At 41.5% G+C, this 27108-nt stretch overlaps 2 protein-coding genes across 6 annotated transcripts in view; both read left to right on the top strand.

Moving 5' to 3' along the window:
* Positions 1-15052, top strand: part of Adgrg2 (adhesion G protein-coupled receptor G2) — a 124128-nt gene extending 109076 nt beyond the window's left edge. Inside the window, exons 21-27 of the mRNA XM_026784849.1 lie at positions 444-565; positions 2129-2397; positions 5554-5653; positions 6455-6738; positions 9535-9636; positions 10642-10794; positions 14589-15052. Of these exons, the coding sequence (XP_026640650.1) occupies positions 444-565; positions 2129-2397; positions 5554-5653; positions 6455-6738; positions 9535-9636; positions 10642-10794; positions 14589-14773 (1215 nt within the window). The 3' untranslated portion in view covers positions 14774-15052. The remainder of the gene's footprint in view (positions 1-443; positions 566-2128; positions 2398-5553; positions 5654-6454; positions 6739-9534; positions 9637-10641; positions 10795-14588) is intronic.
* A 5093-nt stretch (positions 15053-20145) lies between these two features.
* Positions 20146-27108, top strand: part of Phka2 (phosphorylase kinase regulatory subunit alpha 2) — an 89978-nt gene continuing 83015 nt past the window's right edge. For 4 of the 5 annotated variants that reach the window (XM_026784856.1, XM_026784855.1, XM_026784854.1 and 1 more), the window contains exons 1-2: positions 20146-20274; positions 20718-20911. In XM_026784856.1, the coding sequence (XP_026640657.1) occupies positions 20834-20911 (78 nt within the window). In that variant the 5' untranslated portion in view covers positions 20146-20274; positions 20718-20833. Of the gene's footprint in view, positions 20275-20380; positions 20479-20717; positions 20912-27108 lie in introns of those variants that run through there. The other variant, XM_005358791.2, reaches the window with a different exon arrangement.

Raw genomic sequence — 27108 nt, 5'->3', positions numbered from 1 at the left:
ATCCTTAAATGATTTCATTTAATCTTCCCAGCATTCCTTAAACATAGGTTGGTTTTTTTGCAATTAGAATTAAGACTTGTGGTAATTGTTCATAGCCATAGGACTAAGAAATGTAAGAGCCAGGAACCAAATGTCAGTCTTTAGGCTCCTAATGCAGGGCTTCCCCCAGTGCACTACGCTACAGTGATTAAGTATATGAGCTTTGGATCAGGCAGACCTGAGTCTGAATTCTGATTCCTCCACTTCCTAGCTACTACCTTGGGTAGGTTACTGGAACTCCCTATGTCCTTATTTGTACCTGATGAAAGTGATTGTGCCTATCTCGCGTGTTGCTTGAACAGACTATGAGACTATTAATGGAAACAGCATATTCAACAAGCATAATAGCAAGTCTTATGTATTTAAAATGGATTGGTCACTGAATGCAATATTTTATTTCCCAGGACCTATCTCGGACATCCTTACCACCGAGTCAAATGATGGCGCTGACATTTATCACATATATTGGCTGTGGGCTTTCATCAATTTTTCTGTCAGTTACGCTCATAACCTACATAGCCTTTGAGTGAGTATCTATAACATGGATTTGGTTTATAAGATGCAGCTCTCACCTTCATCACCAAATTGTATTACTTATAAACCCTTTCTTCAGCCTTCCCTGTCCTTTATATCCACATAGTATAATATCTGGGTATGAAATGCTATGTGAGTTCTTGGTTTGTATGCTTCTGCCTTCCACAAGTTTGTGAGCTCACTAAGGGCTGTGTCATGACAATCCTTGTACCCAGCATGGGTGCCTGGTATGTCATGAGCATTCAGTGGAGGAAAAGAGAGAGAGAGAGAGAGAGAGAGAGAGAGAGAGAGAGAGAGAGAGAGAGAAGAGAGAGAGGTTACAATCTGAAAGAGATCATAGTACAATGTAAGCAAAAAAAATCACAAATTAAGTTTATAAATAACACTGATCAAATGTGAAAGATTAACTTTATTAACTGGTATAGGAATTAAGAAGATGAGTATAAAACTTAACTGAAAAAAAATCAGTGAGTGTGGCTTTGTAAGTGAAAACAAGGAACGGCTCCAGATAACATCACAGCACCAGAAGGAGTCGTCCTCCCTCACTTTTTAGGAGGAAATCTTAAAAGGTCAATTTGCTGCATTCCCTGTGTCATTACGTTTAGCTATAGTTCAAACTCTTTTTCCATGATCTCACTTGAAGTCACAGTGTGAGATGATATAGCAATCTGACATTTTGAAGATCTGAATGTGGCAGCCTATCATGTGAGAACTACTAGAGGTTGTTCAGGAGAAGCGAGGTGACCACTCAGTAGTGTTGACTACATGCTATTTAAAAGTGGGGGTCTACGATCAGCGTGTAAAAGATCCTTTAGAAGTCGAGACCTATTTGCGGTATGGTTGTCATATTAGCTGTTTTTCCTATTGCTGTGTTTGAACAGCTGACAAAGGCAACTTCAGGAAAAGTTTATTTGGCTCCTAGTTTGAAGGTTCTGTCCATCACGATAGGGATGTGGGGTTATCACAGCAGCAGGAACTGAGAGTGTTGAATGCCGGTGCTGAGACCACTTTCTCCTTTTTATTCAGTCTGAGGCCCAACTCATTGAAGAGTGGCACCCACATTCAATATGGAGTTTCCCACCTTAGCTAGCCTGCTCCCACCCTCATGGCTGCATCCAGAGACTTGTCTTTTTGGTGATTTTAGAGTCTTTTTCTTCAAATTGACAATCAATATTAATCATCACAGTTCTTCAATTTATATTTGATTGTTGTTTTGTTGTTGTTGGGCCTTTGATTTCTTTGTTTTTTGAGACAGAGTTTCTCTGTGTAGCCATGACTGTCCTGGAACTTGCTCTATAGACCAAGCTGGTCTCGAACTAAGAGATTCGTCTGCCTCTGCCTCCTGAGGGCTGGGATTAAAGGTGTGTGCCACCACCACCTAACTGTTGTTGATGTTAATGTCCCCTGAACACTCACCCACTCTGAGAAGAAATCTGTGCATATCACTATATACTGACAAATAAATCATTTAAAACTCTGAGACAGCCTGAGGAATGTTCTTACACAAAGTTGGCCAGACTATAATGCTAATTCTTTTCTTGTCCTTTCATTTTAGAAAGATCCGGAGGGATTACCCTTCCAAAATCCTCATCCAACTGTGTGCTGCCCTGCTTCTGCTCAACCTGGTCTTCCTACTAGATTCCTGGATTGCTCTGTATAATACCCGAGGTTTCTGCATCTCTGTGGCTGTATTTCTTCACTATTTCCTCTTGGTCTCCTTCACATGGATGGGCTTAGAAGCATTCCACATGTACCTGGCACTTGTCAAGGTGTTTAATACTTACATCCGAAAGTACATCCTTAAATTCTGCATTGTTGGCTGGGGTATGTATAAATTTGCTTGTGTGTCGCCTGGACTTCTCTAGTGTTCTGACTTGTACTCATGTAGAGAGTTGTTGAATGATCTTCCTCTTGGCAACTTTCTAAAGCAGCTTTCGACTCCACATGTGCTACACTGTCTCCAGAAAATCTTGCTGCAATGAGCAACAAGATCATTTCCAAAACTCTTCATTTCTACTTTACAGCAAGTTCATGACTCATGGTGGCACTTTTCAGTGAGCTAGTTTCTGGTATCTTCCTCAGAAAATACTAAACTGATACCTCTTCCCCCGGTGAGCCCTGTAGATAACCCACAGGGATATAGTACACTATTGTTTTGATGTACTATCACATCAGTCACTTTAATGAAGACAAACCAATGAGACTCGCAAGGCAGTTATAGGCAGCACGCCGGTGAAGACCCTGGGTCTAGGTGGTGGTGTGGCGTAGCCTCACTTTGCAAGGCTAGAAAACAGCCCAGCCTTGTTTTCTCATTCCTTGTGCATATCATTGCCACTGGATTCCAACCATCAACCCTCCCGCATTCCCGCATCCCCTTGTCTTCTTCAGTCTGCACAGTCCCTTCTTCATAGCAGGACTACAAGCTTTTCACTACTTGTCACCATGACTGTCACTATATCTTTGTGAAGAATAACAGAGCACACCGTTTCCCTCACTTGTCGCAGAAAGTCACAACTCCAGGCATAAGGGCAGGAATTTTATCTTCTTTAGAGAAAGCTAAAATGTCAGGTGCCCTTGTCAAGAACAAGCTCCTCTACTTCCACCACTTATGTATGACTTTGACACTGAGAATCTAACACAGGGCCACGAGCATGCTAGGTAAGCACTCCAACAATGATTTACAGTTCCGTTCTCCAGTATTCTAGCCTTTGAAAGTTTTTTACTCAGGAAACCATCATTTCAGTATCGTTAGAGATATAACTGAATTAAAATAAAAAAATACATTTGATTGTATCAGGCACCCCAGCCAATCGATAAAAGGAGTTGTTGTTGTTGTTGTTGTTGTTGTTGTTGTTGTATTTATCAGAGCAGTGAAGCTGGCTGGTTAGTCTTTGTGTAGCATGGGGCTGGTGAGTGATGGTACGAAGGTTTGCAAGGCAACTTGTCCCTAGCTGAAAGCCATTTTAAACTGTCACAAGCCCTCGTGTGTCTCTTTTTAACAGAACTACTCATGGACCCTTGAGAAAGCCAACATAGTAGCAGTCACCACCCCTAAATTAGTGAAGATAGATTTTTCTTTTATTTTTTTAAATTGTTTTTATTGAGCTATATATTTTTCTCTGCTCCTCTTTCCTTTATCTCCCCTCCCTTTAAACCCTCTCCCATGCTCCCAATTTATTCAGGAGATCTTGTCTTTTTCTACTTTCCATGTAGATTAGATCCATGTATGTCTCTCTTAGGGTCCTCATTGTTGTCTAGGTTCTCTGGGGTTGTGAATTGTAAGCTGGTTTTTCTTTGCTTTATGTCTAAAAGGCACTTATAGGTGAGTGCATATGATATTTGTCCTTCTGGGTCTAGGTTACCTTACTTGGTATGATGTTTTCTAGATCCATTCATGTGTCTGCAAATTTCAAGATGTTATTATTTTTTTCTGCTGTGTAGTACTCCATTGTGCAAATGTACCACATTTTTCTTATCCATTCTTTGATTGAGGGGCATTTAGGTTGTTTTCAGGTTCTGGCTATGACAAATAATGCTGCTATGAACATAGTTTAGCACATGTTCTTGTGGTATGATTAAGCATCCTTTGGGTATTGCTGGGTCTTGAGGTAGGTTGTTTCCTAATTTTCTGAGAAATCCTCATACTGACATCCAAAGAGGCTGTACCAGTTTTAACTCCTACCAGTGATGGAGAAGTGTTCCCTTTACCCCACATCCTCTCCAGCATAAGTTGTCATCAGTGTTTTTGATCTTGGCTATTCTTACAGGTGTAAGATGGAATCTCAGAGTTGTTTTGATTTGCATTTCTCTGATGGCTAAGGATGCTGAACATTTCCTGAAGTGTCTTTCAGTCATTTTAGAGTCCTCTGTTGAGAGTTCTCTGTTTATGTCTGTACCCCATTTTTTATTGGATTATTTGTTCTTTTGATGACAAATTTCTTGAGTTCTTTGTATATTTTGGAGATCAGACCTCTGATGTGGGGTGGGTAAAGATCTTTTCCCATTCTGTAGGCTGCCGTTTTGTCTTGTTGGCCATGTCCTTTGCTTTACAAAAGCTTTTCAGTTTCAGGAGGTCCCATTTATTACTTGTTTCTCTCAGTGTCTGTGCTGTTGGGGTTATATTTAGGAAGTGGTCTCCTGTGCCAATGCATTCAAGTGTACTTCCCACTTTCTCTTCTATAAGTTTTAGTGTGGTTGGTTTTATGTTGAGGTCTTTGATCCATTTGGACTTGAGTTTTGTGCGTGGTGATAGATATGGATCTATTTCCATTCTTCTACATGTTGACATCCAGTTATGCCAGCACCATTTGTTGAAGATGCTTTCTTTTTTCCATTTTATATTTTTTGCTTCTTTGTTAAAAATCAGGTGTTTGTAGGTGTGTGGATTGATATCCAGGTCTTCAATTTGGTTCCATTGGTGGTTCTCCTGTCTGTTTTTATGTCAATACCAGGCTGTTTTCAGTACTGTAGCTCTGTAGTAGAGTTTGAAATCAGGGATTGTGATGTCTCTAAAAGTGTCTTTATTGTACAGGATTGTTTTGGCTATCCTGATGTTTTTGCTTTTCTATATGAAGTTGAGTATTGTTCTTTCTAGGTCTGTGAAGAATTTTGCTGGGATTTTGGTGGGCATTGCGTTGAAGGAAGGTGTCTCTATAGTTATTTATAAACTCCAGTTGATGAAAACTCTGCCTCAAGACGGCTCTGCGTTTGGGGCGGGGAAAGTGAGCGGAGGACCTTGCAGGAAGTTTTTAGGAGAGTAGCACCACAGTGGAGCAAATTACTTCTGCTTATAGCCAAAATTTAGTTCTGTCTGCCAATGAGGGTAGAAGCAACCATTCATGTGGCAAAATGAAAAGAAAATTTGATGAGTAGCTAACCAGTGTTTGCCATGCCACCTGAAGGAAAATAGAATGACCTCCAGTCTTTCTTCTTACCTCTTTGGTTGTCAGAACTATGTGACTGATGTTTCCCATGTTCCAGGGATACCAGCTGTGATTGTGGCCATCGTCCTGACTATATCCCCAGATAATTATGGGATTGGATCTTATGGGAAATTCCCCAATGGCTCACCAGATGACTTGTAAGTATAAATTCATCCTAGGAATGTCCAGGGAACTAGAAAATTAAATTCTCTAAGAAAATGGGGAATCTAATCAGTCTGTTGGCTGTATCTATCATCTTAATAAAATCTAAAATCATTTTTAACTAGAGCCTTCATCATCATGTGTAATGAGATTGGCTAGTTGAAAGTGCCACACTACTACTTAAGTAATGAATTAGGAGAAATTATTCTGAGAGTATACAAATTAGGCAGAAGTATATTAAGACACTTAACATCTGATAAAAATGAAATGCTCATGATGTTATATTAATAAGGACAAGCAGACTTGGATAACTAGAGCTTACACAGTTCTGAATGCTTTAAAAATAGTTTCAAAATATTATTTTTAAGATTTACTTTTATTTATGTGTATGTATGTGTACACACACATCTGTTTGGCACATGTATGTGTCTGTGGAGGCTAGAAGAGGGTGTCAGATCCCTTGGGGCTGAAGTTACAGGTATTGGGAACTGAGCTTCCCAGTTGCAGGTATTGGGAACGGAGTCCGGGTCATCTGGAAAAGCACCAGTTACTCTTAAGCAGTGAGCCATCTCTCTAGGCCCTGAAATACTCTTCATTACCAAGTATCCCAAGATAAACTTCACATTCTGTTCCCTGGAGCTATAAATGATTGTGGAGAAAAGCAGTTTATCATTTTTTTTTTAAATTTTGTATTCGAAGACAAAGGTTTTCAAGCAAACATTATAGATTCCAATGCATCACACGGAGCAAGCATGTTTCCATCATTGTGTTTTCCTCCTCTCCTCTCCCCCATCCAGTTGCTGGATCAACAGCAATGCGGTGTTCTATATCACAGTTGTGGGCTATTTCTGTGTGATATTTTTACTGAACATCAGCATGTTCATTGTCGTCTTGGTTCAGCTCTGTCGAATTAAAAGGAAGAAGCAATTGGGAGCGCAACGCAAAACTAGTATTCAAGACCTCAGGAGTATTGCTGGCCTCACATTTTTGCTGGGAATTACTTGGGGTTTTGCCTTCTTTGCCTGGGGACCAGTTAATGTCACCTTCATGTATCTCTTTGCCATCTTTAATACCTTACAAGGTAAGCACTACAACTTTAAATATGAACTCCAAGAGCCCAGTGGAAAATAAAAAAAAATAAATAAATATCCCTTCGAAGGCTATTTAGTGCCTGAAGATGTACTCCTTGCAGAACCAATTTATGGCTGAGAACAGGAGTTTCGGGGTTCTTAGAAGAAAGGCATTTTACTAATTTTGAGAAATGGTGAGTGTTTCTTTGATCCATCCTCCTCTCCCTGGAGAAACTATATTGAGGGAATCTGCCAGGAACTCTTTCAGAGAGAGCCAATTACTCTTCCTTTTCTTGATTTCTTCCTTTTTATTTTTTTTTAAATTAATTTGTGAAAGCAGAACTCGCACACAGGAAATGCTGAGATAGCATGTCATTGCAAGAGTTCACCACGTGGACCTAGGGCTTAGGTTTGAGGGTTTGATTGGAAACATAAGGTGATAAGTGGGAGCTGGACTGGTGGTGACAGACACCTTTAATCCCAGCACTCAGGAGGCAGAGGCAGGTGGATCTCTGTGAGTTCGAGGCCAGCCTGGTTTACAGAATGAGTTCCAGGATTGCCTGGGGTGTACACTCAGAAACCCTGTCTCGAAAAGAACCAAAAAAAAAAAATACAAACCCCTAAGAAACAAAAAGAGAGGTAAATGGGGAGGTAATAAACCCAGATACCACGTCATTACGAAAATTCACCACTCGGTCCTAGGGCTCAGGTTTGGTGCTTCAGTTGGAAACATAAAATGATAAGCAGAAAGATATAAACAAACCCACGTGACCATGATCTTGGCTGTGGGCTAATCCCTAGCAGTTGCCACGCTGCCTTGGGGAGGACTTGGAGGGTCCCCTTGACTTCTGAGCTTCCCACACAGTAATAAAGCCCAGCCACTCCAACTTGGGGACCCTTGCAGTTGTAGCCTTTAGAAAAGCAAGTGGGTAATTTCTTTTGTATCAGTGGTCTTGTCAGCTGTTAATTTTTAATGGAAGTGCTTTGGCATTAAAAGCTCAGCAGGCTAATGGGTTTACATTACAAAAACAATAAAGAATTGTCTCTTGGCTTCCTCTTATTCCAGCTCCTTTCCATGCCATTCTTCTCTGCTTGTTTTCATGTTGCCTTTGGCTCCCATACTGCCCTCCTGCGACCCCATCAGACAATAGCTAATTTTGCCAGTTTTCAAAGAAATCCCTCCCAAAAGTATATAGTTCTAATACCTAAATTGGCCATAGGTTCTTATTTTATTTGAAGAAAGGCACGCAGATATACATACACACACACACACACACACAGAGAGAGACAGAGACAGAGAGAGAGAGAGAGAGAGAGAGAGAGAGAGAGAGAGAGAGAGACATATATGATATATGACTGGTATTTTTATTTACAACATACCAGTCCCCAAATTAGTATATCCAGGTGTTGTGCTATGAAGTATTAAATATAAAACAAAACAAGAAAATTCTATCAAGGGTTTTTGTTTTGATTTGGGGGTTTTTGATGGGGACTGTTAAGGTAAATTGTTGTTAGGTACACTTGGTGGCCTGGAATTCACCAGATTGGCCACACACAGTGATCCTTCTACCTCTGCTCGTCCAGTACTGGAATTAGATAAGCATGTGCCACCACAATTGGTTGAAGAAAGGTTTTATATACTAACAATGGGATACGAAAAGTAGTAGATATTTTAAGAGAGAAATATGTGATATGCAAATTCACATTAATCATTAACATGAACTCTATGTACCTGCCTTCATGTGGTTTAATGATCTAGCAAATGTGCCTCTTTTTCTCCATTTCCCCAAAATATCTTATTAGAACATAAATGGCTAGAATTAATTTGCTGCTTCTATAAAAGGGAGCTAAGGCCTAGTTTTACAGTACTTGTGAGTTGATTGAAGATGAGCTGTGTATATGTTTCTTTTGTTTTGACTGGTGCATATCTCCATGCATGGCTCTTACACGCATGTTGTTTCTCCCTTCATGCACCCAAGAGAGTCCCCCAGGGTAACATTAGGCAAAGGTGTGTGGTGTCCACCAACTCTTGGGGCTCTCTCATATGTACCCCAATTAGAAGCAGATTTGGTGTTTTTAAACGAGTATTTTAAAAGTAGGTGAGTGTTCGGGGGGAATGAGAAGGTTCAGAACTCATCCACACATTCCACAAATATTTTACTAGCAAAATCTTTGGGGGTCTTAGCAGAGATAGTGTTGAGTAAGGATCCCTGGGCCATATAACTGAGGACTATGGTAGGTAGGAAGCAAGTCCAAAAGCCTGTTCAAACCCGTAGCTAGCTTTTTATGCTGGAATATCAGGGGAAATTTTCCTTGAGCCTTGAGGGGAGACAGGAAGATAGTAGATAAGTAACTCCAAACATTCTGCAAGCTTGGTGCTCAGAGAGGAAGGCCCAAAGGACCCAGGCAAGGGACCTTGCATAGGGAAGAGACACATGAGACTGCGGATGAGATGACATTGGACAGAACATGGAACTAGATTGCAAGTCCAGAGGATTCTAGAAATGGGAGCTGAGGTCTCAGCTAAGATCCTGGCTCCTACTACCAGGACAGAAAAGGATGGGGGCAAGACCTGGGACAAGAGCTGGTGCATTCAGCTGTGGAAATGCAGTTCCTCGTATAAGTACTCTATCTTGCAAAGATCTTTGTTTAAAGCTTTGGGTTGAAGACATTTTATTCGATTTACAAAATTTCACTTTGTCTGCAACTGCCAAACTCTTCCTCTTTTGTGCAGAGTAGACTCCCAAGATGTAGCTTTTATCTGGAATTCACTGAAGAATGGTTTGGATGTCCCTCTCTCCCTTTAGGGTTCTTCATATTCATCTTTTACTGCGCAGCAAAAGAGAATGTCAGGAAGCAATGGAGGCGGTATGTTTGTTGTGGAAAATTACGGCTGGCTGAAAATTCTGGTAAAGATTTGGCTTTGTTTTTCTCCTCTGAAATCTCAAGAAAATAAAATAAATGTATACACTAAGATGAACACAGTCATTGCCAGGTTGTCAGATCTGGAAAGCAGGGAGACACAACCTGCACAACAGAAAATGCTGATTGTTGATTAGTAAGGGGTTAAAAAAAGAAGAAGAAAAAAGAGAATTCTTCCTACCTGGGAATTTTGGGATTTTGTGAGCCATAGAGTTAGTGGACCAACTGCTTCCTGAATGAAGCAACAGTGAAATTTTTAGAGTTTGTTTCCTATTGAGCTCATGTTTTTCATTTCCCAAAGTGATTTTGAATATTTTCCTTCATAACGTGTTAAGGCTTGACTCACTCTTCCCCACAGGTCCAGGTTGTCAGTGGCTTCGTCTGTTAACTGGCCAGACTTTGTATATAAGCTTTGGCATGTATTTGGTTATTTTGAAGTTCTTTTCACATATTCCTGGTTGGCTAGTAGAGCAAATAGCGCATTTCTTTTTTCTTTCTTCTTCTTCTTTTTTTTTAAAGAAGAATAAAGACTTGTTTGTAAAGCTAGCTTCCTTCAGCATGAATACTGCCCTTCAGTACCTGATGGGTACTGGGGTCTGCATTTAGAAAATGGCAGCGTGTGTAGATCAGTCATTGTATGGATTCAAGAACAATTACCCCAGCAGAGATGATTTATGGTCTTGTGAGGGCAGAGAGAGAGAGAGAGAGGCTCTGGGTTACTTGCTATTTCCGTGGCTATTTCCAGACGATCCTGTTAGCCCAGCCTTTAGTTCCAGGAGGACACAGGTTCCTTTTAATGAGGCAGTCATTTGAAAGGTAAATACGTGGAGGTGAAGGTACCTTTTATAACACCAGCTTGTAAAATGTCTGAGTTCTCTATGAGCTCTTGAAGTGAGAATTCAATTGCTAGAACTTGTTACACTGTGACCTGTCTCTTGCATTTGAGCTTCAACATACTGCCCTGTTTTTCTGTAATGCTTATTCTGCTGTAGACTGGAGTAAAACTGCTACTAATGGTTTAAAGAAGCAGACTGTAAACCAAGGAGTATCCAGCTCTTCAAATTCCTTACAGTCAAGCTGTAACTCCACTAACTCCACCACACTACTAGTGAATAATGATTGCTCAGTGCACGCAAGCGGGAATGGTATGTATGTCTGTCTCGATTTAGTGTTTCTCAAGCCAGTGGGTTGTTTTTTGTTTTTTTTTAAAGTAGTTCTTTTTGGAAAACAAACTGAATGAGTACACTTATGACTAGTGGATCAAAATGGAGTTTTCCATATAAGCCAGGACATTTATAAATCCAAATTTATTTATTTTGAAGCTAATACAAGAATGACTTTTTAAAGAAGATTTAGAAATCTTTCTAAAAGTTTCCCTTCCTGGGAATTGACCATAACCTGAAAGGTTTTCTATTCAAATCCTAATTTAAATATTGCCCAAAGACTTCAGTGCTGCAGTATTTCTGTAAGAGCAGTACCTAAATTACCAAGCGATATGATTTTTAAAAATCACATCTATTAATCAAGCAGATCCTTAGCACTTTGAAACCTTCCTGGTTTTTTTTTTTTTTTTTTTGCTTTTTATGTTTGTTAATCCTTTCCAACAAAGTGACTGCCTTATGACAGCACCCAAGTCCCCATGAATATATCAAATGCTGGAAGATGAATTGTGAGCAATATTGGTCACTATCTGTGTCACCCAGATAGGAACAGATTATTACAGTTAATGCTTCTTTCACTCATTAAGTCCAAAATTTCTAGCTAAAACTTCATTACATTTTCTTTTTCTCCAAGACTGGGCTGTTCATTACTCATAAAGCTTATCATGCTTATTTTTTCTTTCTTCTGCTTCTTAATACAGCTTTTGCATTTTTATTAAACACTTAGGATATGCCAGTATATTTTATCCTTCCAGTGGAAGTCGCCCTTTAGCCGTTGTTTGAAGACATTAGTTCTTTCCGTTACTAATTCAAATCAGTTTGTGAGTAGATTCGTGTCTGTACCAAAGAGTTTTTTAGTCTCATAAAGATGAGGGATTCTGATAGTTTGATTTTAAAAAGTATAAGTGAGGGTTGACTCGCCGGATGCTGCTCAAGGGTGAGGACCAGATCCCTAGAACACATTCAAAAGCCCGGTGGGTGTGGTAGCCCTGCTGGAATCCTAGAACACAAGAGGCAGATGGAGACTGGAAACACCCAAGCAAATTGGCTGGCCAGACCAGCTGAAACAGTGAGCTCCAGTTTCAGTGAGAAAGCCTGCCTCAACATAGAGTGGAAGGCTGTAGCATGATCAATAAAACCCAGAGACAGATATTGGGGTTCCACCTGAAGGTCAGAAAAGCAAAACAGCCAGCCACTGGCTCTTACTTCAACCTCAGTCTGAAATGGCTATCCTTCCTCCAGGAATCTCAGAACAAGACTGTGTCTGAGAGCTGTCTCCTCCCATTTGATATTCCTATCTAGGGATTAGAGGCGTGCACCACTACCACCTGGTTTCTGTGGCAAACTGGTGTGGCTACTGGGATTAAAGGTGTGTGTCACCACTGCCTTGTCTGTAAGGCTGATCAGTGCTGTTTTATTCTCTGAACTTCAGGCAAGCTTTATTTATTAAAATACAAATGAAATATCACTACAGAAAGCAATCCAGGAAGACACTCTCCATCAACCCCAGGAGTCCATATGCATCCATGCACACATTGCATGTGTCTTTCTGCACTCACATGTGCTCATATACATGCTAGCACGCATGTGCATACATGCCACATATGCATTTTACATAAAGAAAACACAACAAGATTCCTTGACATCAAGACCCCTCAATCTCAGGTGACATTTGGGGCTAGATAATTTTTTTAAAAAAAATATTTATTTATTTATTTATTTATTATGGATACAATATTCTGTCTGCATGTCTGCCTGCAGGCTAGAAGAGGACACCAGACCTCATTACAGATGGTTGTGAGCCACCATGTGGTTGCTAGGAATCAAACTCGGGTCCTTTGGAAGAGCAGGCAATGCTCTTAACCACTGAGCCATCTCTCCAGCCCCCTAGATAATTATTTTTAAAGAATCACAAGATGCTCAATGGCATCCCTAGCTTCTCTGCCCACTAAAACCAGCAGTGCCCTGCCCCAAGTTGTAGCAATCAAAAATGCCCCCAGACACTGTCCACTGTGGGGATAGGTGATAAATTGTCCTTCTTTGAGAACCATTGCTGTAAAAGATAAGAAATAGCTGCCATGCAGCTTTATATCGTCACTGTCAATGCCAAGAGTAAAGTTCTGGGCCCAATGCCAACTTGCCATATCAGGAATGATGCATTGGAAGTCCCTGGAGTAAAGACAGGGAGATGAAGGCTGTTTAATAAGAGTGAGAGAGCAGATTGAAAGGAGCAGAATGGAAGGATCAAGCTAGACCGTCTGCAAATCTTAGACTCCTGTGTGTTCAGGGCTCTTGATCTATCACTAGTTTTCCGTTTTCTGAAAAGAGCTCAGAGGTGAAGGAAGCTTCATCTGCCTAGCCTTCCCCCCTCCCAATATTATCATTCTTCGGGGACTCAGATCTTATAGAAGCAGCCTCTCCTGACACAGATAGTTTTGATGTCAGACAGTGGCGGGGGAGGGCACTTTTACAGTCAACAGAATGGCTACGGGTTTCAGAAAGGATAATATGCTTGTCAAATGCACATCTCTGGCTTGTCAGCCCTCACACCGGATGAGGGATGGCACTGAGAATTTCAAAAAGTAACTGGCAGCTGGGTGCTTTATTATACTGGGACAAATTGTTCCTGCAACCAAAATGTCCTCAAACCAAAATGCCTAAGTCAGAACAGCTGCCTCAGACAGTCACATGCCCAATTTGAGCCGTGGCACAGATGGAGTTGTGCCATCCGTATCCACTGCCTTGTTCGCATGAATGTGACATATTTCCGTTCCGAACCGCCTTAGAGCCATATAATTTAGTCCGCGGGGCTACAAGATCACACTTTGAAAGCAACCTTTCTCAAGTGTTCAGTCCGTCACTTTTGAGCCATAGGAGCTTGGGCAGAGCATTGAATTTCTACAAATTTTGTCCTATCGTCTGTGAAATGGGGATAATAAATAACACCCATCGCTTAGCACTAACTATAAGTGAGACAGCATGTATCATATGTTCAGTGCTATGCTCACCATTATCATGATTATATTGTGAAATTATCAGTGGGCTTATTATTCAACTTTGCCCATGGCGTCTCAATGATATAATGCTCAGAAGGACGGTGCTAAGTACCCGAAAGCTCGTGGATGCTGTGTCCTGAGGATCTGAGGCTGCTACCGGTAGGGAGGCCGAGGTGGAAATCACAGCTACCACGAAATACCCTGCTGTCCTCTGGCTGGGCTCTTAGGTTGGAATCCATGGCTTTTTCTTGGGAAATAGTTCTACTGGGATAGTCAGAAGACATATTCCAAAATGGTTGAGAGAGATCATTTCTTCTTGCCATGACTGCTTGTAGCTGGTTCTTTGGGCTTACCTTCTAATACAAAGTTTCATTTCGGAAGAATTATAGGGAACCAGGAGCCTATAAGAGTGCCTATAGGATGTCTGCTAATCTTAAATATTACTTACTGTAGGTTATTTTATACACAGCTTAATTCAATGTGTTCAATTAGAGTTAGAAAATGGGCCTTTGAAAATAAAAAAAAATAAGTCTTCCCACTTTGTTTCACTTTTTTAAAACTACCATAGGAATTTTGTTTCTGATCAACCTCAAATTGTTGTGCTTACTGTCACTGACCTTAGAGAAGGAATAAAAACAAAATATGAAAACATAGGATGGGTATTTTTTTAAAAGATTCATTTCCGGTATGCCTATTTAATATCGAGGTGGAGGTGATGCTTGCTAGTGCTTTAGCGTGTTCTCTGGCTACTTTGTGACACCAACTTTGATGTTCCTTATCCAGGCAATGCTTCTACAGAGAGGAATGGGGTTTCTTTCAGCGTTCAGAATGGAGACGTATGCCTTCACGATCTCACTGGGAAACCGCACATGTTTAGTGACAAAGAAGATTCCTGCAATGGTAAGGGCCGGATGGCCCTCAGAAGGACTTCAAAGCGGGGAAGCCTACACTTTATTGAGCAAATGTGATTCTCCTCTTCTAAAATCAAAGCATGATGCTGAGGGTGTGACGTGTCCAGTTTTCCATTTACCCAATGTGAGATGTATGAAAGTCAGCTTGTTTTCCACTCAGCAGCCTCTAGAGAAGCATACGCTAATTGAGGACAATGATTTACTATTGGAGGAAGAAACCATGGCATAATTATGGTCTTTAGACATTTGCAATTTGGTTTCTTATCTTTCATTTGGAAGAAGATTGGTGTTAAAAACCACAGAATAAGATCTAGGAAAAGAAAAACGAATGTTCATTTCCCATCACATTTTAAAGAGGGTGTTATCCTTGATAACATCCTAGAAAAAAAAATGTTTACTTCAGTCTGTCGGTGAGTTTAGTTGTGCATGCCTTTGTTGTATATAAGCTTAGTGACTCCCATGTCAAAAATCTTATCTCTACCTTTTTTTATATTTATTTTCTACTGTGTAAATGTATTCTTTTGTAGAATCATGGTTCTGTCATTTTATCTAATGTGAGGACTTACTGATTCAGTGAATTCTAACCCTCCTTTGGGAGATCATATAGGATGTGAAATTTAGAAACGTTGCTGAAATCAAGACATAATGATAAAGGCAGACTGAACAGTTATAACAGACAGTGCCACAGTTAGCTCAGAGAGTGCCTTTGAGTAATCAAGAAAAGGTACTCACACTGGGCAGACACAGCCTATGAGCTTATGGTTTGGGAAGCAGTGGGGGTCACATATTAACCCTTATCATCCTCTTGGGTACATCCTTAGGCAGAGGATGACTTGTGTGACCACATTTGATCAGATTACAGAATCTGCATTAAGACGTTTAGTTTAATGCCATGGTCATAGAGGATTACAACTGTAATCTAAACCATGGCAGGAAGATTGTGAAGGTGGAAAATATATACACTGCCACTTCTCAAATACCCAGAGCTTTGACAATGGGGGGATCAGAGTAGGATTACTTTTCAAGAGTGTATATATGGCAAACAAATCAGTCCTTCAAAAGACAACTGCATGGTACGCAAGTGTTACAACTGCTACTTTCTGGCCCAGTTACATTTGTATGTATTTTTAAGCACATGTCAAGTCTTGAAGAGTGTACAGTGACAAGGGGGGGGGGAAGCTACTGGGAATAGTGAACTATCCTGTGATATTGTGTGTATATATACATACGTATGTATACATATCCAACTCTGATTGTTCCTAGTTACAGAGGGTCTATCTTGCTTCTCATCTATACCTGCTTGAGAGATGCCTCGAGCACAATACGTTCTTATAGGGAACACTTCAAATCCCTTTAGTTAGGTCTTTCACTAAGGCTCCCTTGCATATATTTCAAGAAAATGTTGCATCCCAGACTAACCATAGTAGGAATGTCCATTTCTCTGTGTGTGCTCATTTGTCTTTGCAAAATTTCTTCTCAGAATTATTTAATTATTTTGTATTTATATGTTACAATCGACAAAAATGTTAAAAATCAATGAAATAAATTTGCAGTTAAGACCTTTAAGCTTGGTTTGCATTCTCCCCTCCTCCCTCCACTCCCTGGCAGCATGGCAAAGAAGTGGTAGGACAAAGCTTCTGAGGATCTGGACTGTGAAGTTAGAAAAGGACTTGTCCTGCTTCATGAGGGCAGTTTCCAAGGGTTATTGTGTATCATATCTTACTCTTTCAAAAGCTTCTCTTTAGCACGTGTTGCCATGGAGCTGTAGGAAATGTACAAATCTCGGTTCCGATCCCATCCAAAGGTCTTCTTCCTCAGCCTCAAACAAGGGCATTTCAAGAAAGCGGGAAGAAGATTTATGAGGCTTTGAGTCTCTAGTTAGCTTGTGGAAGCCACGAATGGGGAGAGGAGCGCTGGCTGCATCTACACAAGAACAGTCTGTGCAAGCTCTTCTTCCAGGCTCCTCAGGTCCTCCAAGGAAACCAAGTTCCAAATTGATTGGGGAGGTGATGAGACACTCTCGATTGGAGGGTGGGGACGAGAGTGGATGAGACCTCAGGACTCAATCTCCTGAAACAACGTACATACCAGGGTGCACCCAAAGGCACAATGGCAAAGGTCCTTCAGTTCCTACCATCCTTGGTCTTCGTATTATGCTTCATGTCTGGTCCTTAAGCTAAGTTCTCTTGGGTTTTTATTTGTTTGGAAATTCAGAGAAATAACACGGCAAGATAGAGACAAATGTTTCTGAGAAGCATCTTCCTCCAGTTTTAAAATCGGTCCTGCAAACTGAGTCTGCTGTGAGGGAGACAGAAGAGCTACTATTGCTCCGGGAATGTCAAAGCAGTGCCCAGCGTTTGAAGTGGTTCCTCCGTTTACTGGAGAAATTTCCCCCAGAAAACACTGCAACCACTGGTTCTACATAGGGACTTTGCTGACTTCAGTAAGCAGCCCTGTAATTGTTCTCAACAGAAATGGTACAACTGGTCCACTGGGTGACTTGGGTTGTCTCTACCAAAGTCACCTTGGAGGCAGGTGTCTTTTGAAGGGTATTTCAAAGGAGAGTTCAACTTACTGAATGACACACACCCCAAGCAGGCTTGTTTGGTGTGATATTTTTGTCTCCAGAACAGCAATGAAAGACTATTCAGTTCTTTCTATCTCAGCTCCTCCTTGGAGTCTGAGGGACAGAAAACAGGGAAAGCTGAATAAGTACAATAAAAACATAATATTGGGACTGGAAAGGTGGCTCAGAGGTTAAGAGCACTTGTTGCTCTCACAGAGGACCTGAGTTCGGTTCCCAGGGCCCACATGGCAGCTCACACCCATCTATAACTACACTCCCAGGATATCTGACCTCTTCTGACTTTTATAGGCACTAGACACAAACAGTACACATACGCACACGTAGGGAAAACACTCATACATAGCAAATAAAATGAATATTTTTGAAAGGAACATAAAATTGAATCAAGAATTCTTAGCAGTATATTCATTTTTCTTTCATATCAATTTCCAGATACAACCTCAAGAAATCAAAGCAAGCCGGGCAGTGGTGGCTCACGCCTTTAATCCCAGCACTCAGGAGGCAGAGGCAGGTGGATCTCTGTGAGTTGAAGGCCAGCCTGGTCTACAAGAGCTAGTTCCAGGACAGGTTCCAAAGCTACAGAGAAACCTTGTCTCGAAAAAAACAAAAAAACAAAAAAACAAAAAACAAAAAAAATAAAGGAAATCAAAGCAGATAAAATTAAATGCATTCTTATGAAACAAATAGCATTTAAAATATTTTATTATTGAGAATTTCATATAGTATATATTTTATCATGCTTATCTATATACAACTGTATAGTCTTAAATTCAGGACCCTCCTGACTTAGTATCCAGAGAGCTGGGATTAAAAGTGTATATCACTGCTCCTGGTTTTAAAATACATGATTTGAAAATGTATAATATATATGTTCTGCACTGTGAAGAAACCCTATAGTCCCTGGTGTGTCCGCTCCTTAACTCTCCATTTTATATAGCTGCAATAAGCCCGAGCAGAGACAAATTTAACAGTCTTTACACTATAGTAATATAAAAGTACAATAATTCCAGGTCAACTAACCTAACTTAATTTGGTTAATTGGTTAGCTTCAGCAAGTTGATTAAGAATGGACCCTCTCTGGTCAGAGTCAAAAGAGATGAAATCTCCACTTTGGATGCTGACCTCTAAAAGAGATTCTTAAGCAACTCCAATGGGAACAAAAACCTTCTTAAAAAATAAGCAATGAAGCCAGCTTTTAGAGACAAAAGAATGTATGAAATCTCCAGTAAAGCTACCTGTGAAGATCACTAAAGGGATTCAATTGTGATAATGTAATGTTTAAATCTTATCTGCCCCAGAGACCACAGCAAATCCTGCATGGAAGACCAGGAGTATGAATGTACTGCTTCAGAATTCAAGACCCAGCATTAAAACAAATAAAGAGGAGTTGAGAAAGGGGAACGGAGGGTAGGAGGTATCAGGTGGACTGCTCACCATACAACAAATACATGTGCCAAGGCTTGAAAACAACGTTTAAAAGTCTCCGAGCTAGATGTGGTGGTGCATGCTTATTATCCCAGCAATTTGGATGCTGAGAAGAGAAATGTTGCTATAAGTTTGTGGCCAGTCTTGCATATATACTGCAGTGGAGTCCAGCCTGGACTACATGACGAGACTACCAAAGGCTGTCCCAGAAAAAAAAAAGTATATATGAGCTGATGAAGGGTTAACTTTTAATAAGGACTCATCGTAAGGGGACTCAAATAAGCAGGACTAATTTTTATTCAGTCAATATTGAGTCCTAAACATGTGTTCAATCAACACTGATCCAGGCATGGTGGGAGATACCAGGCTATCCATAATCCAGTTAGAAAAATAAGCCTCGGTTGAAAACGTAAAAAATGTAAGATAATACATTATTTCCAAATGGTGATGAAAATAGTTTAAGTCCTAGTCAATGAGCCAAGCACGAGCCAAATGCTCTTGACCTCATCGCTCTCCCAGGTACAAAGGCTACATTTCAAACAACCAGAACTGGAAGAAAGTGCAGTTTGAACTGACTCTTTTGTCTTATCTTTACTAAAGAAATTGCTGTAGGAATCCAGAAAATGGGGAAAGCTAATAGGAACAAGGGTCTGACGTAGTCCTTAAGGCAAAGATAGGTTTCAGGCGAAGCGGAGCACAGCAAAGCACTTGTAGAAACAATTAGAATAGGTGTCCAGTCAAATTCAAATGTGGGACAGATTTTGGAGAACAAGGGACACTAGGTAAAGAATGTAGCCTGCAGTTCATTTGTGACCTTGACAACTAATGACAGCTAAGTTTCAAATTGTGCTGCTGTAAAAGAGCTGAGCGACTCTTCCCAGAGGCCAAGGGAGCCAGGAGTGTATATGGGGGACACTGTTCAGGTCTCCCCCTCCTTTTTTTTTTAATTTTTTATTTTTCTTGTATACTTAAATTCCACCGCCTCCCATTTCCCTCCCGCTCCCCCAATTAAGTCCCCCCCAGCCCGAAAAGCAAACAGGGTTCCCTGTCCTGTGGGAAGTCCAAGGAACCCCCACCTCCATCCAGGTCTAGCAAGACCTCCCCCTCCTTTTTTCTTTCTTTCTTTCTTTCTGTGCTCCACTTTTGGATTCAGTTCTCAGGTGAGGCTTGGGCCAGGGCGGGTCTACAAAGGTGGGTCATCGGAAGGATGCCAAGGTCTCGGATGGGTTTGGCGGCCCGCTCAGACGTTGCCACTGCTGTTCTCTGCCTGGGTACAGGTTCTCCGTGTCTCCCGCTCTCCCGCCGGCTGCCCCATTTTCCTCCCCCAGCAGGCGGCGGTAAGCAGGATTCCTCGCTCCGGAGGAGGCGGGCCGGGGGCGGGGCTGCGAGCAGAGGGTGCCACCTCCTAACGCGCGTCCTTCGGGTGGGACAGCACGGGTTCCACTTCGTGGCGCAAGTCGCTCGGAGGGGTAGCCGTGACACCCAGGTGGCCACGACCGAGGGGCGCTGTTCCTTTACTCTCAGATGGGGTTGAAGGCCGGTTGAGGTAGGAGAAAGCTCCATGACAAAACGAACTCCTATTCAGAGCCCGGCTCTCCGCGGCTCCCATGTACCTTCCTCTTTAACCCTCCCCCCCCACTTCGGCAGATACTTGGAGAGTTCCACTCCACGCGGGGGGCGGAGCCCAGTACAGTTCGAGTGGGCTTCCCGGCCACCCGGAGCCACCTCGTAAAGCCCCCAAAACAAAAGGGTATGTATGGCGAAGGCCTTTCTCCCGCCGAGTTCTCAGTCACGGGTTTGTCCTGCACGGCTGGGCCGGAACTAGAAACCGTCGGGGAAGCTGCGAGCTTGGTAGAGGTGGGGCCCCCGATAGCGCCACCCCCGGTCTCCTTCCCCGCACCGCCCAGCGGTGCGAAACTCTGGTTGGCTTGCCTTGCAAGTCATACTTTGATTCTATCATTTTGAAAAGTCCTGACCTCCTCCCGCCAGGCCCCATTCAGAGAACTCACCGAAGTCGTGTTTGGGCATCAGGCCGGCTTGGAGGCTGCAGCTTTAGCGGACACCACCGGGTAGATTCGACGCCTCGGCCAGTGAGCGTGGGCGAGATGCGGAGCAGGAGCAATTCTGGGGTCCGCCTGGACGGGTACGCGAGGCTGGTGCAGCAAACCATCTTATGTTACCAGGTAAACAGACATCAGCCCAAGAGAACGCCCTAAACTGCCCTCTGATGTGAGTCAATACTCCCCCAGGCCTCTTCGCACTACTGTGACCTGAGAGCTTGCAGGTAGTTAAGAGGTTTTCTACTTTAATCCAGACCTTGTTAGCCAGTTATTAGCCTCCTTCCCATTGCTGTTCTCTTTCCTCTCAAGTCAGGTCTTCTGGTCTTTGAACAGCTGCTGAGGCTGTTTGACAGAGTTCTTGGACCCTTTTTTCCTTTTTTCTTCTTTTATTTTAAATCAGAACGGGCCCCCTTGATGTCCTTCCTGACTACTTCTTTTGGATGGAAAAGGTATGTTAGGTTGAACACTGAGTAAGAACAGTAAACTCTACTCTAGGGACAGTAGACAGCAATGAAAAAAAAAAAAAACCCCTAAGGCTTGCATCTGTTTGAATGTGAGCAGCTGCCACTGTCTCTCCCATGAGTTACCTTGTTAGACAGCTACCTATGAGAGGGCCCTATGAGCCTCTCTTGGTTGCTACTTTACAACTTAGAAAACTTGGGAGCACATGGCATCAGCATCAAGGACGTGCAGCTGTAAAGCTGAGCATATGATCTCAGGTCTGAATATGCCTGCTATGCTTTGTCCTTGGCGAAAGTTATGTATGAGTCCCGAGTGGAAGCCCACTAAGCTATTTTTGTTTCCAGTGAAGACATCAGCTATATTGCTTGCCTTCAATCAACAGCGGCTATTTTTAGGGCTTTCAGAGTCAAAGAAGGAAGTAGCAGTTGGTGGTTTGAGGCTTGACCTACCAGTTGGAGACCCATGGTCATTTCTAAACCATTAACCATTTTTTTTCCTTCTTAGCGCAACCTTAGCTCCTCGCTCAGGAAATATGTATTGTGTTGGGTTTATATATACCCAATCTTCAGGATTGTCTACAAAGTGCCCCGCCTACATAAAATGAATGAGCAGTGCTGCTGCTGCCGCTGCTCCTGTGGCTCAGTGCTATAGCAGCTTACCCGGCATTCTCAATGCCTTCGATTGCATTGCTGCCACTACAAAAGAAAAACAGTGTTTATAGCACAGTGAAATTTATGAATAAGGTATAAGATCAGTGACCCTTGTTTGAAACACTTTGAAGCCAAATGTGGCTTTGCAAGCCAGAAATGTCTGAATGTTAACAAGTCGTATGCATACATACATACATACATACATACATACATACATAATAGCCACAGTACTTCAGACGGTATCCTTTAGTTCCGTCCATTGTTATTTCGGCACCAGAATATGAATATTCATACTAAGTACAATAAGTAAAGGCTACAAAAGACTTTCACTTTAGACCAGCTTATCTTTTGCCACCCAAAGAACTTTAGCAAACTTAGGAGAAGCACTTGAGTTTCCAAAGCTTATTGGCTTTGGGAATTACACATAAAGGACTGTAGTGTTTCTTTGGAGACCTTTGGAAAAAGACACGGCCACCCCCACCACCAGCCAAGCCATATTTGGCTAGGAAGGAGTTCTGCAAGAAATGGCATTCTAGTTGGGTGTTGAAGAAGGAGTAAGCAGATGAATGGAGGTTGCTTTTTCTAAAAACCACCTAGCAAGCTGGGACTGGAGAGATAGCTCAGTGGTTAAGAGCACTGACTGCTCCTCCAGAGGACTAGGGTTCAATTCCAAGGATTGGAATTGTCACAACTGTCTGTAATTCCAGTTCCAGGGGTTCTGACACCCGTGGCAAAAACACTAATGCATATAAAAACAACAACAACCAAAAGGAGGTTTCTTTTTGCTTTTACTCTCAGAATAACATTAACATTAATTAATTAATTAACATTCTCAGAATTACAGCTATAAAATGTTTTCAAATCCCAGTTGAAAGCCTTTCCCTCCATTGCTATGATAGAAAGAGCTATAAGGAAAACAGACAAAACTTAGCTTTTTTAGCTGGGTAGTAGTGGCGCACACCTTTAATCCCAGCGTTTGGGAGGCAGAGGCTGGTGGATCTCTGTGAGTCTGAGGCCAGCCTGGGCTACAGAGAGAGTTCTAGGATAGCCAAGGCTACACAGGGAAACCCTATCTTAAAAAAACAAAAATCAAGAAAGAAACCCTTGGTCTTCATGTCAGACCAGGGTTTGAATACCCAATTCTGCCTTGAGCAACATGTGTAACCTTTGATCATACTTTCTCCTTTTTTTTTTTTGGACAGTGTCTCACTATGTAGTCCTGCCTGGCCAAGAACTCACCTTGTAGACTAGGCTGGCCTCAGACTGACAGAGATCTACTATCTACTGCCTTTGCTTCCTGAGTGCTGGGATTAAAGTTGTATTCTCCCATGTCCAGCTCTTTGTTTATCTTCCCTGAGCTAACACCTTCATCTGTAGAATGGGGATGGGATTATTAGAAACAAAAATGAATGTCTAGTGTACTTCCTGGGACATTGTGTGAGATCAGTAAGTAGTGGGTGCTTTTGATATAGGCCACATGTTGTTACTCAGTCCTTGCATGACCATTCTGGCCCAGGATGCTCCCTTTCCTAGAAACCTTGTTATAGCTACTAATTAATTGTTTTCTGGTCTTTGGGCATATTTATGTGTTCTATTGGTGCAGTCAGATCCTAAGTATGGAACTTTGGTGTCTCCTTCCTATTCCTCAGCAATGTCTCAGGCACATTAACAGTATCCTTTAATCCTTTTAATTAAAAAAAAAAACTACTCCCTGTGGGTTCTCTGCTACCCTAATGCCACAGCTACTGGTCCAGGCTTGCCTTTGCTCCAAAGCAAAACAACTGTCTTCTCACTGGAGCTGCAGGGTTGGACTTTCCTCCACAACATTTTAATGATTAAAAACCAGTTGTCTAATCTTTTATTTTCTATTTATTTTGGGGGTAGTCAGTGAAAGGCCCTCATGATTTCTCTCTTTTCCTTTGGATAACCAGAATATTCCAGACAGTTGAGCTGGACAGTCTGTGAATCTGCAAGTAGACAATTGCATGCCTCGTCGTCCAGCACTCCCCTGCATCCATCCTGTCACAACCGCTATTCAGTGTAGAGGCCTAACTGTTTTAGGGCCTTGTCATCTTTTCTGAGTGATAATAGGTAGGTGGCCTGTGCTGTAATTTTTATCATAATAAAAAAATGAGCTAGGTTTCTGTAGTTTCTGCTATACTGTGCCATCTTCTATAGGTATGTGCATATCTCTGACACATTTTTCAAGTCAGTTCCTATGAGCTCTAAACTCTGTTTTTATTTAGTTTTTGAAGTGAGATCAGTTAATATTGGTTTCACTGGTTAGAAATATTTCATAACTATGTCAAACTGATCATTATTCTTCCTTTCAAATCAATAGTTTATGCACATCGTCTAGCATGTTCACTATATCTGTCAAGGAGAAGAACTTCCATCTGTCATTTGAAAGATATAGACTACTTGGCTACTATATATTATTTGAATCTTTTTTAAAAAAATATTTATTTGTTTATTCATTTATTATGCATACAATATTCTGTCTGAGTGCATGCCTGAAGAGGGCACCAGACCTCATTACAGATGGTTGTGAGCCACCATGTGGTTGCTGGGAATTGAACTCAGGACCTTTGGAAGACGAGGCAATGCTCTTAACCACTGAGCCATCTCTCTAGCCCTATTATTTGAATCTTTAAGGCAAAAAGGAAAGACCTGTGTCTATAAAAGGGTCATTTAGCAAGTTTCGTTTTATGAATGTACATTCTGAGGAGTCTCTTCAGAAATCTATTGACTTTTAGAAAGAAATTTCTAGATTTATTTTAGCCCATATAAAATGTTTATTTTTAATATTTTTTCAGTAATGACTGTTTGAAGGCTCATTAATATGTGTGAAGTATGAAGTACTGATAAGAGATTATGAACCAGAAAATAATAATCAAATCAATGTTCACTATAGTTAGAAGTTATTGGGTATCATGACTCAGAAAAGAGACTAGGGCAGGAACTACATTGCGATTAATGAAAATAGAATTTAAAATGAGAAAAATAACACAAGTAGATCATGGTATATGGAATAAATAACAGTAGTAAAGACTAATTGTAGAAGAGTTAAAAATAATATAATTAAGTCTAGAAAGCAGTATGACAGAAGACTGAGAAAAGACTGGGGTTAAAGTGTTCTAAGTCCTTTATTACCTTAGAAGTGAGAGTAAAAGAATTGTAATGTCTTTTAAGTCAGGAGATTAAGAATCACCATTAACATAATATAAATGGAGAGGCAAAAGCATAGCTCAGTTGGTAAAGTGCTTGCTGTACAATCATGAGGGCCCCAGTTTAGTCACTAGCACCCATTTAAAAGCCAGATGTAGTGATACATACTTATAATCCCAGCACTGGGAAGGTATAAACTAGCCAGCTAGCCTAGCCTGGTCAGAGAGCTTCAGGTCTGTCTTAGGGTTTTTATTGCTTTGAAGATATACCATAACCGTGACAACTCTTATAAAGAAAACATTTAATTACATTAGCTGGCTTACAGTTTCAGAGGTTCAGTTCATTATCACCATGGTGGGAAGCATGGAAGCATGCAGGTAGAGCTGTTTGCTGGAGCTGAGAGTCCTACATTTTGCAGGCAACAGGAAGTAGACTGTTACATGGAGGGAAGCTTGAGCAAAAGAGACCTCAAAGCCTGTTCCCACAGTGACATATTTCTTCCAACAAGGCCACACCTCCTAATAGTGCCATTCCCTTTGGGGACCATTTTCTTCCAAACTCTCACATTCTACTCCCTGGCCCCCAAAGGTTTATAGCCATTTCATAGTACAAAAAAAATGTACTAAGTTCTACTTTAAAAGTTCCCATAGACTATAAAAATCTCAAACTTGTTTCAAAGTCTCTTCTAAGATGCATGACAATCTCTTAACTGTAATCCCCTCATAAAAAATTAAAATCAAAAAAGCAGATCACATACTTCCAACATATAATGGCAGAGGATATACATTACCATTCCAAAATGTACTGAAGGGAGCATAGTGAAAAACACTGGACAAAAGTAAGATCAAAAACCCAAAACTCCAAAGTTTAAACTCCAAACACTGAAGCTCCATTTCTAACGTCAAAATGCTCGTCAGATTTCCAGCTGTGTTCAGCTTGGTTGATGGCAACATAGTTCTTTCTCTTGGACTGGTTCCACTCTGTTAGTAGCTCTTTGAGGCAGGTATCCCACTACTCTGGCATCTCTAACATCTTAGGTTCTTCAAGGCCATCCAGGCTACAACTTTACACAATGGCCTCTCTCCTAGGCATCCATTCAGGGACACCCCTGACACATGCCTGGCCTCTGTGGCTTTATTTCATGACTTCTTCTATCCTTAACTCTAAAGCCATGGCTGAAGTTTTCAAGTTCTGCTGCTTGTTGGGGCTGGAACATGGTCCACTCATTCAGTTATATCTTCACCAGCTTTCTGTCCGTCACTGCCTAAGCTTGGCTGTCCTGGAACTCACTCTGTGGACCAGGCTGGTCTCAAATTCAGAGATCCCCCAGCCTCTGCCTTCCCAGGGCTAGGATTAAAAGTGTGCCCCACCACAAGTAGCTTTCCTTTAGTTCCTTTTCACAAATTGGAAACTTAGCTGGATTGAAAATGACTTGTGAAGGCGTAAGTCACAAACAATCCCACAGCAGTTTGGAATTATGATTAATAAGGTGGTATTTATTTAAAGGGGAAAAAACTTACAGATCACCGTCCCAGACAACAGCCCTCTGCGCAATCAGGAAGAAGTCTAGTTGCCAGAAGCAAAGCAGGAAGTAAGAGAGCGAGAAGGGAAGTGGCCGCTTTTTTAAAGGGAGAGAGACCACTCCCCAATGGGCTGGTATCTCAGTGGCTATAGGCTGGAGGAGCGGAAGGACCTCCCGCAACAGATTGAGCTTCTGATCCTCCTGTCTCTACTTTCCAAGTCTGGGATTACTGGCATGCACCGCACCATACTTGACTGAAAAGAAATTATAATGGAAGTGATGAAATAGCAGTGAATCACAGTAAAAACGTTCTGAATAAAAATGTATGGGATTCAATTAAAATGAAGCTTGAGCCATAAATAAATATTAGAAAAGCTTGAATCCTTAAATATGTATGATAGGAAGGCAAGCAAAACTTAATAAACTCAAGATTGAGCTGGGTGGTAATGGTGCACGCTTTTAATCCTAGCACTTGGTAGGCAGAGGCAGGAGGATCTCTGTGAGTTCAAGGCCAGCCT

Source organism: Microtus ochrogaster, chromosome X, assembly GCF_000317375.1.
Source record: "Microtus ochrogaster isolate Prairie Vole_2 chromosome X, MicOch1.0, whole genome shotgun sequence".
Taxonomy (NCBI): Eukaryota; Metazoa; Chordata; class Mammalia; order Rodentia; family Cricetidae; genus Microtus; species Microtus ochrogaster.
The sequence above is the reverse complement of the archived record's forward strand: the minus strand, read 5'-3'. Positions and strand labels throughout refer to the sequence as shown.